The 13,624-nt window shown below is 41.5% G+C and overlaps 1 protein-coding gene across 5 annotated transcripts in view; it reads left to right on the top strand.

The window, feature by feature from the left end:
• The first annotated feature begins 10,354 nt into the window (after window positions 1–10,354).
• Window positions 10,355–13,624, top strand: part of zeb2a (zinc finger E-box binding homeobox 2a) — a 71,015-nt gene continuing 67,745 nt past the window's right edge. For 2 of the 5 annotated variants that reach the window (XM_060929259.1, XM_060929254.1), the window contains exon 1: window positions 12,009–12,815. In XM_060929259.1, coding sequence (XP_060785242.1) covers window positions 12,743–12,815 — 73 coding nt within the window. In that variant the 5' untranslated portion in view covers window positions 12,009–12,742. Of the gene's footprint in view, window positions 11,068–11,225; window positions 11,364–12,007; window positions 12,816–13,624 lie in introns of those variants that run through there. The other 3 variants (XM_060929255.1, XM_060929256.1, XM_060929258.1) reach the window with 3 other exon arrangements.

Below are 13,624 nucleotides of genomic sequence, written 5' to 3'. Positions count from 1 at the left end.
CTCAGTAATGCACTTACTCACTAGTAGTCCACCTTCCCGCTCTCTCCATTCAATCAGCGAACGTCACACAGGAAGTGAACCCCAGCGGGTCATAGAAACTTCCGCAGGAGAAGAATGACTATTTGTAGGCTACAGAAACTTTGAGGAACGAAATAAAAACCAGTATTAACCGGTTACCATTATTTTTAATAAGCGTTTCTGTTCCGGAACATAAAAAATAATAAAGTTTCTGGTTTCGTTTCTGTTCCATGTGAAATAGAAAAAGTTCCCGGTTTTCGTTTTCGTTCCTTGAACCGGTTCAAAGCCCTGGTTTAAAGGGAAACAGTTAAATGTCTCGGCATGCCCTAATCAAAGCCCAGACCTCAATCCAATTGAGAATCTGCGGCATAACTTGAAGATTGCTGTACACCAACGCAACCCATCTAACTTGAAGGAAATGGAGCAGTTTTCTCTTGAGGAATGGGCAAAAATCCCAGTGGCTGGATGTGCTAAGCTAATAGAGACATACCCCAAGAGACGTGCAGCTGTACGATAATTGCAGCAAAAGGTGGCTCTACGAAGTATTGACTTTGAAGGGGGTGAATACCTATGCACATTCCAGATTTCATTTTTTTCATCTTAATGATTGTGTCATAATAAAAAAACAATGTGCACCTTTAAAGCAGTAGGCATGCCGTGTAAATCAAATGATACTCGAACCCCCCAAAATCCGTTTTAATTCCATCTTGTCATGCAACAAAACAGGACAAACACTAAGGGGGATGAATACTTTTGCAAGGCACTGTAGAATATCAGCATCACATGTTTATCACCTTCCCCTCTACAGCAAACAAAATAGCCTGGTCGTTTTGTTTTCCTAAAAGCAAATAAGCACTGTATTCACTGTCCTCCTGAACACAGCCAAACGCAATACATACTGTAGCTTCTGTGGTCAAACTTACTGTGTCGCATTCCTTTGCTCTTGACCTCTGCTGATACAACCCACTGTGTTTGGATATCATGCCTTAAACGTGCTTCCGTCTTGAGCAAGTTTCTCTGATAATGACCTTCATACCTCGCCATATACAGCGTCTCCACACACACATACAGGGGAGCGTGGGAGGTGCTGACGGCTCTGACAGGAGTGTGTACAGTAATCAGAGGCCAGTCACATCCTGCTGACTTCCCTCTCAGGCCCATCAGGCCTCACCTCTCGGTTTCCTTCTCTAGATTAGCTGTCCTGTTTCCTGAAGAGCGATTAAGAGGGCGCAACGAGACAGTGGAGCTTGACTGCATGTCATGTTTAACACGTCGTTTTGTTCTTATAGAAAAAAAAATGTTTTAACACCTGCGTGACATTTCTGTGAATATACTCTGTGCTCTTTTTTTTTAATGGAGCTCTTTGCTTACTTAAATTTTGCGAGCTTAAATAATGTTCTTGTCGGATAAGGAATCAAAAACTTCCCAGGTGCATGAAGAGAAATAGCGTCACTAATTATTATACGCAAGCTGCAGGTACTGAAACTAATTCCTGTAATTTTTCCATAATAATTACCTTTTGCTTCAGGACAGCTAGCCTGATGTACTTCAGTGTACATCTGGTGGGAGCAGATTTCCTGTGGCACTTTGTGCTGGTGCTCAGGGACACCATGCATACACGCACTCACACACTCCAACACCGAGTTCCTTGCCTTTGTCAGGCTTGTCATGACACTCGCACATCCGGCCTGTTTTATCGGTAAACCTTTGGGCAGCTTTGACAAGCCTGAGGAAGCACCCAAGACCGCCATGTCAGTAAATTTCCCTCTTCAGCTGACAGCCTGTCTCTCCGTCGGCCTGATGGCAGCTTGACTCATCGCTCTGGACCTGATTGATTAAGGTCCAGGCCTTGCTGTGTACATTATCTGTTATTTCCCCAACACCTTCAATGTGCAAATTCGAAGGAATTGCAAATACAAGAATTAGAGTATATAAACCTTACGTGTTTTTTCCCCCCATGTGGTTTGAAACAGGTTATTGTTTCCAATTATGACTTTTAAGAAGTTTCCCATAAAAGCTGAAAGTATACTTCTGCAGTCGTCTGCAATTTTACAGTATTGGAAATGAAACTGATACATTTTATATTGAATCACAATGTTTCAACATGACAATAATGTTTGTTTTCATATTTGCTATTTGTAATAATTTCCTGCTGTTAAAATTAACATTGGTATTAAAATGCATTTAGTGTTATGTAATCCAATAAGAAGTATGAAATGTGTTGCTGCAGGACATTTCTGCAGCTTCTTTTGTTTACTGGTTGCAGGGGAGCTTAGTTTGCTCATTCTGCTTTTGCATCACCACTCAGTAAGTGTGCAGAAAGAGCTTTGACTTGCATCTCCGCCTAAGCATGACCTTTTGAGCCCACTTCTCGCTTAAATTGGCTAACAGGGCGTCACTTGCACTTATGCCTGTTTTAATGTAATTTATTCAAAACAAGACCCGGCTTGAAGTGAACGCTAGCCATGCAGAAGCTGCTTTGCCGTTGAGTCAAGTGGCGACTCGCTACTATACTTCAGGTGAAGTGCTCGTGTTGGAGTAAGTAAGTAAGTAAGTAAGTAAGTAAGTAAGTACAAGGCTTCTTCAGGCTCTTCAGAAGCACCGAAGTGGCAAAACGTACCATTGCGATTGTGGGCTGCATTATTTGCTTGTTTTTCCACCCTTGTCGAGTGTTCAGTTCATTTCTGTGGTTGACGGAGTGTCCTTTGTTGTTTTATAGTTGGCTTGGAGAGCTGGGGAAAGATTAGTCACCAGCCAAAACAGCCACTGTTGATTACAACCCACTGCATTTTCGAGGTTTTGTCAACAACTTCCAAGGAATATTTATTGGTGGGCTTCGTAAACATTTTAATGAGAGATTCACAGAAATAAAACAACCTCAATGGTTGACAGGTTCAAGGATCTCTTACATAAAACAACTTCAATTATGAGTAGGACTGAGTTTGTTTGTTTGTTTTTAAGTTAAAATGAAATAGAATGAAATAAAGCTCAGGTGAAACCAAGACTTCAGGCTTCTTCAAGGCTTTGTGAGGCACCATCTGGGAATCTCAAGCTGTCGTCTTGTGGTTATGGATATAAGCCATTTCGGTATTTCATTACTATCATTACAAGCTTGGCTCTTCAGACTACAAAGAACCTTGAATGAAGATTTAGGACTCATTGAGGGTGAACGAAACTCCACCCTATCTAAAGGCTTCTATCCAGTGCGACACAAAACCATCAAAAACCTTCCAGAAGCTATGTTTATAATAGTGCATGAGAATGTCATGCCAGTATTGACCATGATGATGTCCCATAATAGCAGTCACCATAGATATTTAAGTACAAGTCAAGCCACATCTGTTTGGTTTTTAGGCTAATTTAAATGATCCTTTCGGACCAGGTATGATAGTTTGTATCCCGGACTCATTACCTTCTGCAAACCGTGCATCTTTATCCACTCAAAACTAAGCCAAGGTGTGTGATGGCAAGGATTTACTGCCGTGTGAGACCTGGATGACTTATAGGTGTCACCTGAAAAGCCTAGAAAAGTACAATCAACGTTGTCTTCATAAGATCTCAGGTATCAGCTGGAGAGATAAACGAACAAACATAAGTGTCTTGGAAGAGGCCAACTGTACAAGTACAGTATAGAAACTATGATTGTCTGTAACCAGTTGTGCTGGACAGGGCACGTCCTACAGATGCCTAACCAGTGATTACCCAAGCAGCTCCTGTTTTCCCAGTTACAAGAGGGCCAACGGACACAGGGTGGCCAACGCAAACGTTTCAACGACAATCTTGAATCAAACCTCAAGAGATTGACATTGACAACTGGGAAGGTCTAGCAGTAGGCCATCCTGTTTTGAAGCGTTTGGTGGCTGAGGGCACTAAGCTTTATGAAGAGAGCCTACGCCGAGATGCTACTAAGAAGAGAGAGAGAAGGAAAGAATGGCAATACAGCAACAACACCTCTCTTCCTCTGGGGACTTCTACCGAATGCCGACACTGTCACAGGATTTGCAAATCTAGGATCAGCCTCGTTAGCCATCTGCGGGCCCACAAACAATAAGAGAACCATCCTACTCATTTGCGAGCGACAGCCGATGATGATGATGATGACTGCCATGTTGTATTTTGTCATGGGGTTGTGAGAATGTGTGTGTTTGTGTGTGTACACGTAAATTACAGTGTGTCACCACCTGGTGTGAATCACTCTGTGATGGGATCACAATTGCTGTGTGGCAGTACTGTATGGCAAACACCTTCGACTCTCTAACAGGTGCTGAAGTTGGAGTTTCTGGCCCAGTTACATCTTGGGACCACATGACACTGGCATGAATCACTGAGCTTCTCGACAGTCCATGATCTCTCAAAGCTATATACCAATCCTTAAGTCATGTTTGAAATATCTATGGACCTGCAAGGTAAGACAACCTGCAATGGTGACATTTGATCTGATTAGGGACATGCAGAATGACTTTAATAAGAGCTTCCTACTAAGCAGTGCATGAAAGGATGTACTTCTGGTTGTCAGTGGAATCCAAATCTAGGGCCCTAGGTCATAAAGTCCCAGGTATCCCATTCAGGGTGTATTCCCATCTCGTGCATGCATTGGCATCCTTCCATGTTGTGCTCACACCAGATGGCAAGACTGAAGTGTCCTCTCCAGGGTGCTAGCCTGGGCAAAGTGTATGGAGACCTTGTGCTGCCCAGACATCAGGGTCTCCCTCTCAGCCACTTTGACGTGATCTGAAGAAATGCAGAGCATTACATTTGGAGCCGAATTGGCTGCAGGAGCTGCTGGAAGGTAGTCAAAGGTGATGATCCAACCACCTCAGGGGCTCCACTCCCGATTTTTCCTTAGGGTTGACTCCCAAAGCCTTTCCCATGGGTGGGTATGCCGCAAGGCAGCGGAGGTTTGAAATCAGGGTTTTCCTTCCCCTAGATGAACTGCCTTCCCAGGCTGACGAGCCCCATCTGCCCAAACTGTCTCATGCACTGGATCATAAAGTGCTTCATGAAGACAGGGGAAAAAAAAAGCTTTCAGCTCCATGCTGAGTTTTGCATGTTCTCCTCATGTTCATGTAGGTTTCTGGGTTCTCCGTTGTCCCTTCATCTTCCAAAAAAATACCAGTAGGTAGCCTGGTTATGCTATTGCATAACCAGGTATGAATAACATGCACCCTTCCGCTCAGGGTGTGTTCCCAATTCAGGCACAATATATCTAGGATAGGTTCTGGAGCCACCACAGTCCTGCCTGGGATAAAGCGGTGACTGAAGATGTCTAAATGAATGACTGAATGACTGCAGTGTGTCCGAGAGACATAGCGGCACTCATTCAACCATATAATGACTTATTTGTGTGGAGGTTTTTTTTTTTCAGTATGAACTACTACATCTTGCCTTTGAGAGTGCCATGGAAGACATATGATGGAATAATGTATTAAAAGGTTAGAGAAGAAGGAAAGACACCTTCTCTGTACCCTAAAACAGAACAAAAGGCTGACTTCTAGTGGAAGTTAGACATTTGCCTTGACTTTGAGCTGAAATCCTACAGCATGTTTACACTCATAGAGCCTCACAAAGATCCACATTGGGATTTCAGGGCAGAGTTCAGGTCAGCAGGTCATCCCTTACTTAGATTAATCCATATTCTTTTAACAAGGTCAAAAAGTGGAAAGAAAAAAAAATACCAGAATATAAAATGATATTGATTTTGAGATTGCTGGTATAGAATACAACTTCTGTTATGTTATGATTCATAAGTGGACTAATGTTTCGCAACGCACATCTTACAAACACCAAAGTTTCCTCAACGAAGCATGCGGATAAAACACTACATCAGCTGGTTCACCATCAGGTCGCCCTGAAACAGAGTCTTTCCCCAGACACCAATGTAATCAGCCCCATGGATCTTCATACATGAGCACAAATCCTCCTGTATGTTGTAAGCTGATACAGTAACCATATGCCACAAAATATCACTCATTGGGTTTTGGGGTGGAACTTGGTCTTGGCTTCCCCTCCCCAAAATGGTGTTATATTTCCAAGGCCTTGGTATTAAGCTGTGCTTTTCCCTAAGGATTAGTGGAAAGTGTGACCCATGTCCATCCCGTCCCTGCTATCCCACTGTCTTTTTCTCTGTCTCTTTTCCACTAATGACGGTATTATTTCAGTAGATTAGAGATGTGTTTGTGTTGACAGCTGCTGTGCTGATGCTGGATCAGATCCTGCATGAGAAAAAAACAACAACACTGTTGTGTGTGTGTGTGTGTGTGTGTGTGTGTGTGTGTGTGTGTGTGTGTGTGTGTGTGTGTGTGTGTACACATGTACTTGCTACATATTGAGGACTGGAACTCATTTTTCTCAACAGACTTGAGACATTTTTGGAAAGTGAGGACATTTTGGCTGGTCCTCACTTTTTCAAAGGGCTGTCTGAGGGTTAAGACTTAGTTTTAGGGTTCAGGTTGGAATGAGGTTTAGTTTAGGGTTAGGGTAAGGGTATGGGTAAGGGTTCGGCATTTCGTTGTGATGGTGAAGGTTTGGGTAAGGGGCTGGGGAATGTATTATGTCAATGAGAGTCCCCATAAAGATAGAAGTGTGTGTGTGTATACGGTACATGTACTTGCTACATATTCATTTTTCTCAACAGACTTCAGACATTTTTGGAAAGTGAGGACATTTTGGCTGGTCCTCACTTTTTCAAAGGGCTGTCTGAGGGTTAAGACTTAGTTTTAGGGTTCAGGTTGGGATGAGGTTTAGTTTAGGGTAAGGGTATGGGTAAGGGTTTGGCATTTCGTTGCGATGGTGAAGGTTTGGGTAAGGGGCTGGGGAATGTATTATGTCAATGAGAGTCCCCATAAAGATAGAAGTGTGTGTGTGTGTGTGTGTGTGTGTGTGTGTGTGTGTACATGTACTGTACAGTACTTGCTACATATTGAATACTGGAACTCATTTTTCTCAAAAGAGTTCAGACATTTTTGAAAAGTGAGGACATTTTGGCTGGTCCTCACTTTTTCAAAGGGCTGTCTGAGGGTTAAGACTTGGTTTTAGGGTTCAGGTTGGAATGAGGTTAAGTTTAGGGTTAGGGTAAGGGTATGGGTAAGGGTTTGGCATTTCGTTGCAATGGTGAAGGTTTGGGTAAGGGGCTGGGGAATGTATTATGTCAATGAGAGTCCCTATAAAGATACAAGAGTGTGTGTGTACAAATGTCTCTATTAAGATAGGAATAAGTGCAATTTTTGACCTTGTGGGAAGTTTTGTGTGGTTCTTTGTATTAGTCATTTTTATCTGTGAAGAGCAAACAATATTTATTTTTGCATGCTGATAAATGGTAAGATTACAGTTAGGAGTGGGCTATGATTTGTTTCAATATATTAATACTCCTGGCAGTGAAAGCAGCCCAGAAAATAAAAGTATGTGTGTGTATGTTTTACTTCAAGTCAACACCCCACTCAATGGATGAATGCTTTTTTGGGCTGGTTGTGGTCCAACTAATTATAAGCACTACTCGTGTCCTTACCTTTCATTGATTGTTCCAGGAATATAAACTCAACTATGTTGTGTTTTGCATTTGGACATGTGGCATTCAAGAACTCTCGGTTTACTACACCACTGATCGGCTTCATGTAATATCTCCAGTTTACACTGTTACTTTAAATTTAATGAGAATTTTATAACACCTACTTGTTTCATATGAATTAATTGTGTTAATTCAAGAAATATTAAATATTTCTGAGGGGGAAAATAATTCAAAAACAGCGAGCTAAGCCAGAATTTAATGCAAATCCATAAATTAATACAATTCAGACCAGTCAAAAGAAATCACCCTGTGTAAAAGGAGGACGTGACATGACATGACATGACATGACATGACATGACGTACTGCCTCAGATGATGTATAAGTCGGTTCCATTTACCACTGCATCATCTTTTAATGCTGTGCAACACTTTAGAGCTGGAACTAAGTGCCTGATAAGTGACTGACCTGTTATGTCTCAATCTGCAATGTGCCGTAGACTCCCTATAGTGCTGTGTGCCATCAGTGGCGTCTTCCTGAAAACATCAGGTTTCCTTATGACACAAATCCTCCTACATTTCTTCACGGATAGCGTCATATGCACATGAAGTCAAAGGGCATGTGGGCGTGAGAGACTTCAAACAATTAAATAGGACATTAATAGTCATTAACAGCCCTGAGCGATCTGCTGGATGACCACGATCACCTGGGTCCAGTGTAAATCTCTTCTTTTTTTTCATACCGGTATCAAACCGTTTTCTTTTCACTTCATTTAATTCACATCGAATTCACTTTTTTCCTGCTACGTCTGCAGATTGTGAGCTTTTCAGGTGTTGCTTTGTAATTGGTATAACAATGAGTCAAAACAACTCCCACTTCTGCCTCTGAGACATTCCTTTGCTTTCATTGTTTGTCCTCATTTTGCACTTTCAGCTCTGTGGTGAACTTTTTACACGAAGGGCATACAACTTGACTAGAAAAGTGATCAACGAGGCCTTAAATCCTGAATCTACTCAAAATACAGTACCGTGAAAGGATAAGAAGTGAGTGGAAGAAACGGTTACACACTCCCTTTTCTGTCTTTAACATGTCATACAAAATGCAATCATGGCATTATTGTGTGTTTTTACCGTATATCTGATGAACGAAAGAGGTGACACACAAAACAGCCCAGTTTCTACTGGGCTGTTTTGTGTGTCACCTCTTTCATTCTTCCCTCTCTCACCTTCTCCAGTACAGAACTGTGTTTTGAGCAATGTCGCAAGAAGTGTGATCATGCAACAAGTGTGTGTCTGTGTGTACGGGTGTACGGGTGTGTGCGAGTGTAAGAACTCACATGGTTGCATTGTGGTCAACCTTTCCCCAGGTTTTTGATGACTAGCTCTCTCACTTCTCCTTTCCAATAACTCACTGACTTCCATTGACTTAGGACATCACACTTAACTCCCTTTTCCTAAACTCGGAAGGTTAAGAAAAGATACGTTTCATTGTGAAATCACTCGTAACTTATATTTCTATACAGCGCACGCTAAAAGATAATCCAGGATTCATTTTGTAAGACTGAGAATGTGTTTTCTGATGCGTACCATTATCATCTGTGTAGGCCAACTTCTGATGTATACATTTTAATTAGAATGCTTACCTTCAGCCTAAAAGTTAGCTTTTTTTTTATCAGCTCTCCCCCCCCCCCCCCCCCCAAAAAAAAAAGAGAATTACATTTTATAATATCTAAAGTGTGGCATGAGAGCTTTATATTCGCCCACATGAATGGTTACTATATGTCATTTCTTTCCTATTTGTTTTCCAGGATGTAGCACAGAAAGAGCTTGTAGTGTGACTTCGTAAGACTATGTTACGTCATGAGAGGGGGTGGGGATAATTCCTCAGAAGAGAAAGCAGATAAGTCCATTTCTTGTAATATCTGAATCAATAAAATCACAGGAACTTGGCTGTCGGTGGAACACGGAGCCTATTGCGCATGCGCAGTGGTGCTGCAGTCTTGTTTGTTTGTTTGTTTGTTTGTTTCCTTTCCATCATATGGTGAATGAGAGAAAGGAATATGTTCTCAAGTTGAACTCCTATAACTGATGCACACAATAACTATGGAGCACAGTTAGGCGACTACTCAGAATGAATAATAAAATAAATAAATAAGTAAATAAATCAATAGGCTACATAAATAAATGGGTTATAGTCTGGCAACAAGGGGGGAAAAATCAGTACAAATAAATTCCTAGGTGAGGGTTTTATTCACTCTCCACTGTAATCCAATTTCATGCCACACTCAATACTCGAGAAGCAAGAAGCAAGCAAGCGCACACACACACACACACACACACACACACACACACACACACACAGAGGGAAAAAAAAGATGGGAAAAAAATGTAGGCTATCGTCATCATCATCATCATCATCGTCATTATTATTATTATTATTATTATTATTATTATTATTATTATTATTATTATTATTATTATTATTCGGCTATTACTGTTACTAATAATAATAATAATAATAATAATAATAATAATAATAATGTTTATTGTAATTGATCTCTTCTATATGTTCATGAATGATGAGGATGATGATGATGATGAAGTATATGAGCCTGCAGTACGACTCTGAATCTCTATTTGTATGAAATAAAAACATAAAACCACCCTGGCATTTTATTGGTCAATTAGTATCTGAACTCCAGCGAGAATAAAAGAGCTTGAGGGAAGGAGCAGTCCTCCTACCAACCAGAGACGCGTTTAATAACGGAGGAGGGAGGAGTGTGTGTGTGTGTGTGTGTGTGTGTGTGTGTGTTTATCAGTATTGGGAGAAAAGATAAAAATAGTGGGATGACAGGACACGGATGCGCAATGGATTAAATAAAAGAAACTAGGACCGAGGACTTCATGAAGCAGCTCGATTATTTGTTTGTTTGTTTGTTTGTTTGTTTGTTTGTTTGTTTGTTTGTTTGTTTGTTTGTTTGTTTGCTTGTTTTCAGTGAACAGAAACACGGAGCCCTAACTAACCCTCCAATACCTAAATATAGTGTATAACTCCTTGGTCGTGGACTCATTTGGATAAATAACCGACATCATAATAATAATAATAATAATTTAAAAAAGATCTATCTGTTGCACTAAGATTCCAATTGCGCATGCGCCGCTACAGGTACGCTACCTGTGATGGGCAGGGTGGAAGCTGGCAGTTGTTTTGCCCTGAAAGACGTCGATCACGTGCGCTTTTCTTTACATTCCTCTGCGTAAAGATAGGTGGCGCGTGGCGCGTCGGTGTAGCGCAAATAAAGTAAAGAGAGAGGGAGAGAGAGAGAGGGAGAGAGAGAGGGAAAATATCAAGAAGAGGCGTAACATCACGCCAGCTCCTCCAGATCTTAACTCCTAACCTGTCCATCAGGAATAACGGTGAAGTGAAGAGCGCTCGCGCCCGGGGCTCCATCCGACACTCGTCTTTTCGCTTCCCAACCCTTTCATCAGCATTTTCCTTCCTTCCTCCTTCCTTACAGTCCGATCCGGGAGTTTTTCCTACACACTCCGGTAGGTTGGTTTGTTTTTGTATCTAATCAGGCCTTCGTAGATGGCGCTTTTGCACCCAGACTGAGTTTTCTTTCTTTCTTTCTTTCTTTCTTTCTTTCTTTCTTTCTTTCTTTCTTTCTTTCTTTCTTTCTTTTCCTCACACTCCCTGCGAATGACAGATCTTGGCATCGTCCACTCACCTGCACAGGTGAGAGAGAGAGAGAGAGAGAGAGAGAGAGCGGTAATGACAGTCTGTGCGCCTCCGAGCTCAGGACACCGGCGCTCCCGGGAGCGCGCGCGCTTTCCCCGTTAAACGGGTCCGTAACTTTACATTGATTTATTTATTTATTTTATTTATTAAAAAAAAAAACACCAGTTCTGACTGGATTGCTATTATTGTTATTATTGCTAATACTTTTCCATGCTTGATTTTCTGCATCTTTACAAACTGACAATTACGCGCGCGCGTGCTTGTGTGTGTGTGTGTGTGTGTGTGTGTGTGTGTGTGTGTGCAGGTACATGTGATGTGTCACACGCAGAAAATGTCAGTTGATTATTTTCCAACCAACAAGAAACGAAAACTGTTTATTCCGACTGCAAATATTCAGGTTTCTATAGCTGAGCAATTATTATTATTATTATTATTATTATTATTATTATTATTATTATTATTAAACTCTGAAAACCCGCATTATAATATAAATCTTAATAACGTCCATCAGTTATTTACACTTCTGCACCTTCAGCTGTGAAAAAAAAAAAAAGCCAACAGGTCTAAATAGCTCCAGAGTAAATAAGCTGTTGACTTCAATAATCTCTCTCATTATTTATTTAAAAAAAAAAAAAACTGTCGCATTATGATGATGATGATGATGATGATGATGATGATGATGATGGAACAAACCACAAATCTCTCTCTCTCTCTCTCTCTCTCTCTCTCTCTCTCTCTCTCTCTCTCAAACTAATGTTTATGAATAAAAGCACAGAGACTTTAATGAATCCGAGTATAGAGAGTAAGATAGAAAATGTGTTGATGTAGTTTGCACAAGAACAAAAAGGAAAAGCTCGAGTAAAACCTGATGCGCAATGATCACACACAGACAGAGACAGAGTTCCTCTTTATTTTATTTGCAGTCATCCATGTAATTATTCTAACCATCTGATAGATAGATAGATAGATAGATAGATAGATAGATAGATAGATAGATAGATAGATAGATAGATAGATAGATAGATAGATAGATAGATAGATAGATGAAGCAGGAGAGGTGGAGGTGTTGTGTGAAAACTTGTAAAGAAGGTGTGTGTGTGTGTGTGTGTGTGTGTGTGTCCTTTTTTTTCTGTGCCTGTCCCCCCCACCTCTCCGCCTCCTCTCTCTCTCTCTCTCTCTCTCTCTCTCTCTCTCTCTCTCTCTGCTGTCCGATCAGACACTTCAGAAGATCAGGCGGTGCTCGGCTCTCCCTCTCCCTCTCAGCGCGTTATAAAACTTCATTTTGGGACTTTCCAAATCTCTTTTTGCTCCTTTCTGCCCTCACACAAGTACACCTTTTTTTTTTCTTTCCCCTTTCGGGTCGCGAACGAGACATAGAAAGAAAAACAAAACAGAAAGCTAAGAAGTGAGTCCCAACTGTTGGCGTGGTTGTGTGTTGGTGTGCTGTAGATACTGGATGGAGCTGCGGCTGAGCGCCTCTTATCAATGAAGCCGGAGATCATGGCGGAGGGGCCGCGCTGCAAGAGGCGAAAACAAGCCAACCCGAGGAGGAAGAACGGTAAGGGGAGAGTCACTCTTACACCACAGTGTGAACTTTAGGGACCGGTGAGCACCAGGGGACAACTTGGAGCCAACCTGAATCGGGAAGGGAGGCAAAAAGTAATTGGAGTGATGATGGACTTGTGTGTTGTGTGGATATGATGGTGCAGTGACACACTCTGTTCTGTGCGTGTGTGAGCTGAGAAGTTTAGTCAGTGAGACAGGGAGGCTGAGGAGCGGCGCCGCTTATCCCCACAGCACAAAACCGTTATGTGAGCGAGTGCGCGAGTGCGCGCGCGCGCGTGTGTGAGTGTGCGTGTGCGCGTGCGAGACAGACAAGCAGACAGACAGACAGACAGCGGACTGGGGCGCGCGCAGTCTATGAGTTTATGTCATTTTGTATTATTTAGCAAATTTGTCTAAACTGGCTGTATTTAGGCGACTTTGGACAAAACTTGCTCAGAACACAAACAAACAAACAAACAAACAAACAAACAAACAAAAACAAACAAACACGATCCTGTTCATTCTCTTCCCTCTTAAAAGATCATGAATGAAAAATCCTAAGGGTCGGTGTGTAAGGAGAGTCTAAAAACTAATACAGTCCTGGAGTCACAAGAAACTCGAATCATCTGATTTCGAACCTCTTCAGTGGACTTCTCACTGCTTTACTTTCCAAATAGTTCACTATATGCATGAGTCAGGTGGAGTAGATTAAAACATGATTTAATCCAATAATAATAATAATAATAATAATAATAATTTAAAATATTAAAGAAAGAGTCACTGACTCAAACAGTCACTCACTGACCCGAATACTTTATTAAC

Source organism: Neoarius graeffei, chromosome 9, assembly GCF_027579695.1.
Source record: "Neoarius graeffei isolate fNeoGra1 chromosome 9, fNeoGra1.pri, whole genome shotgun sequence".
NCBI lineage: Eukaryota > Metazoa > Chordata > Actinopteri > Siluriformes > Ariidae > Neoarius > Neoarius graeffei.
Note: the sequence above shows the minus strand (reverse complement) of the source record. Positions and strands in the feature narration are given on the sequence as shown.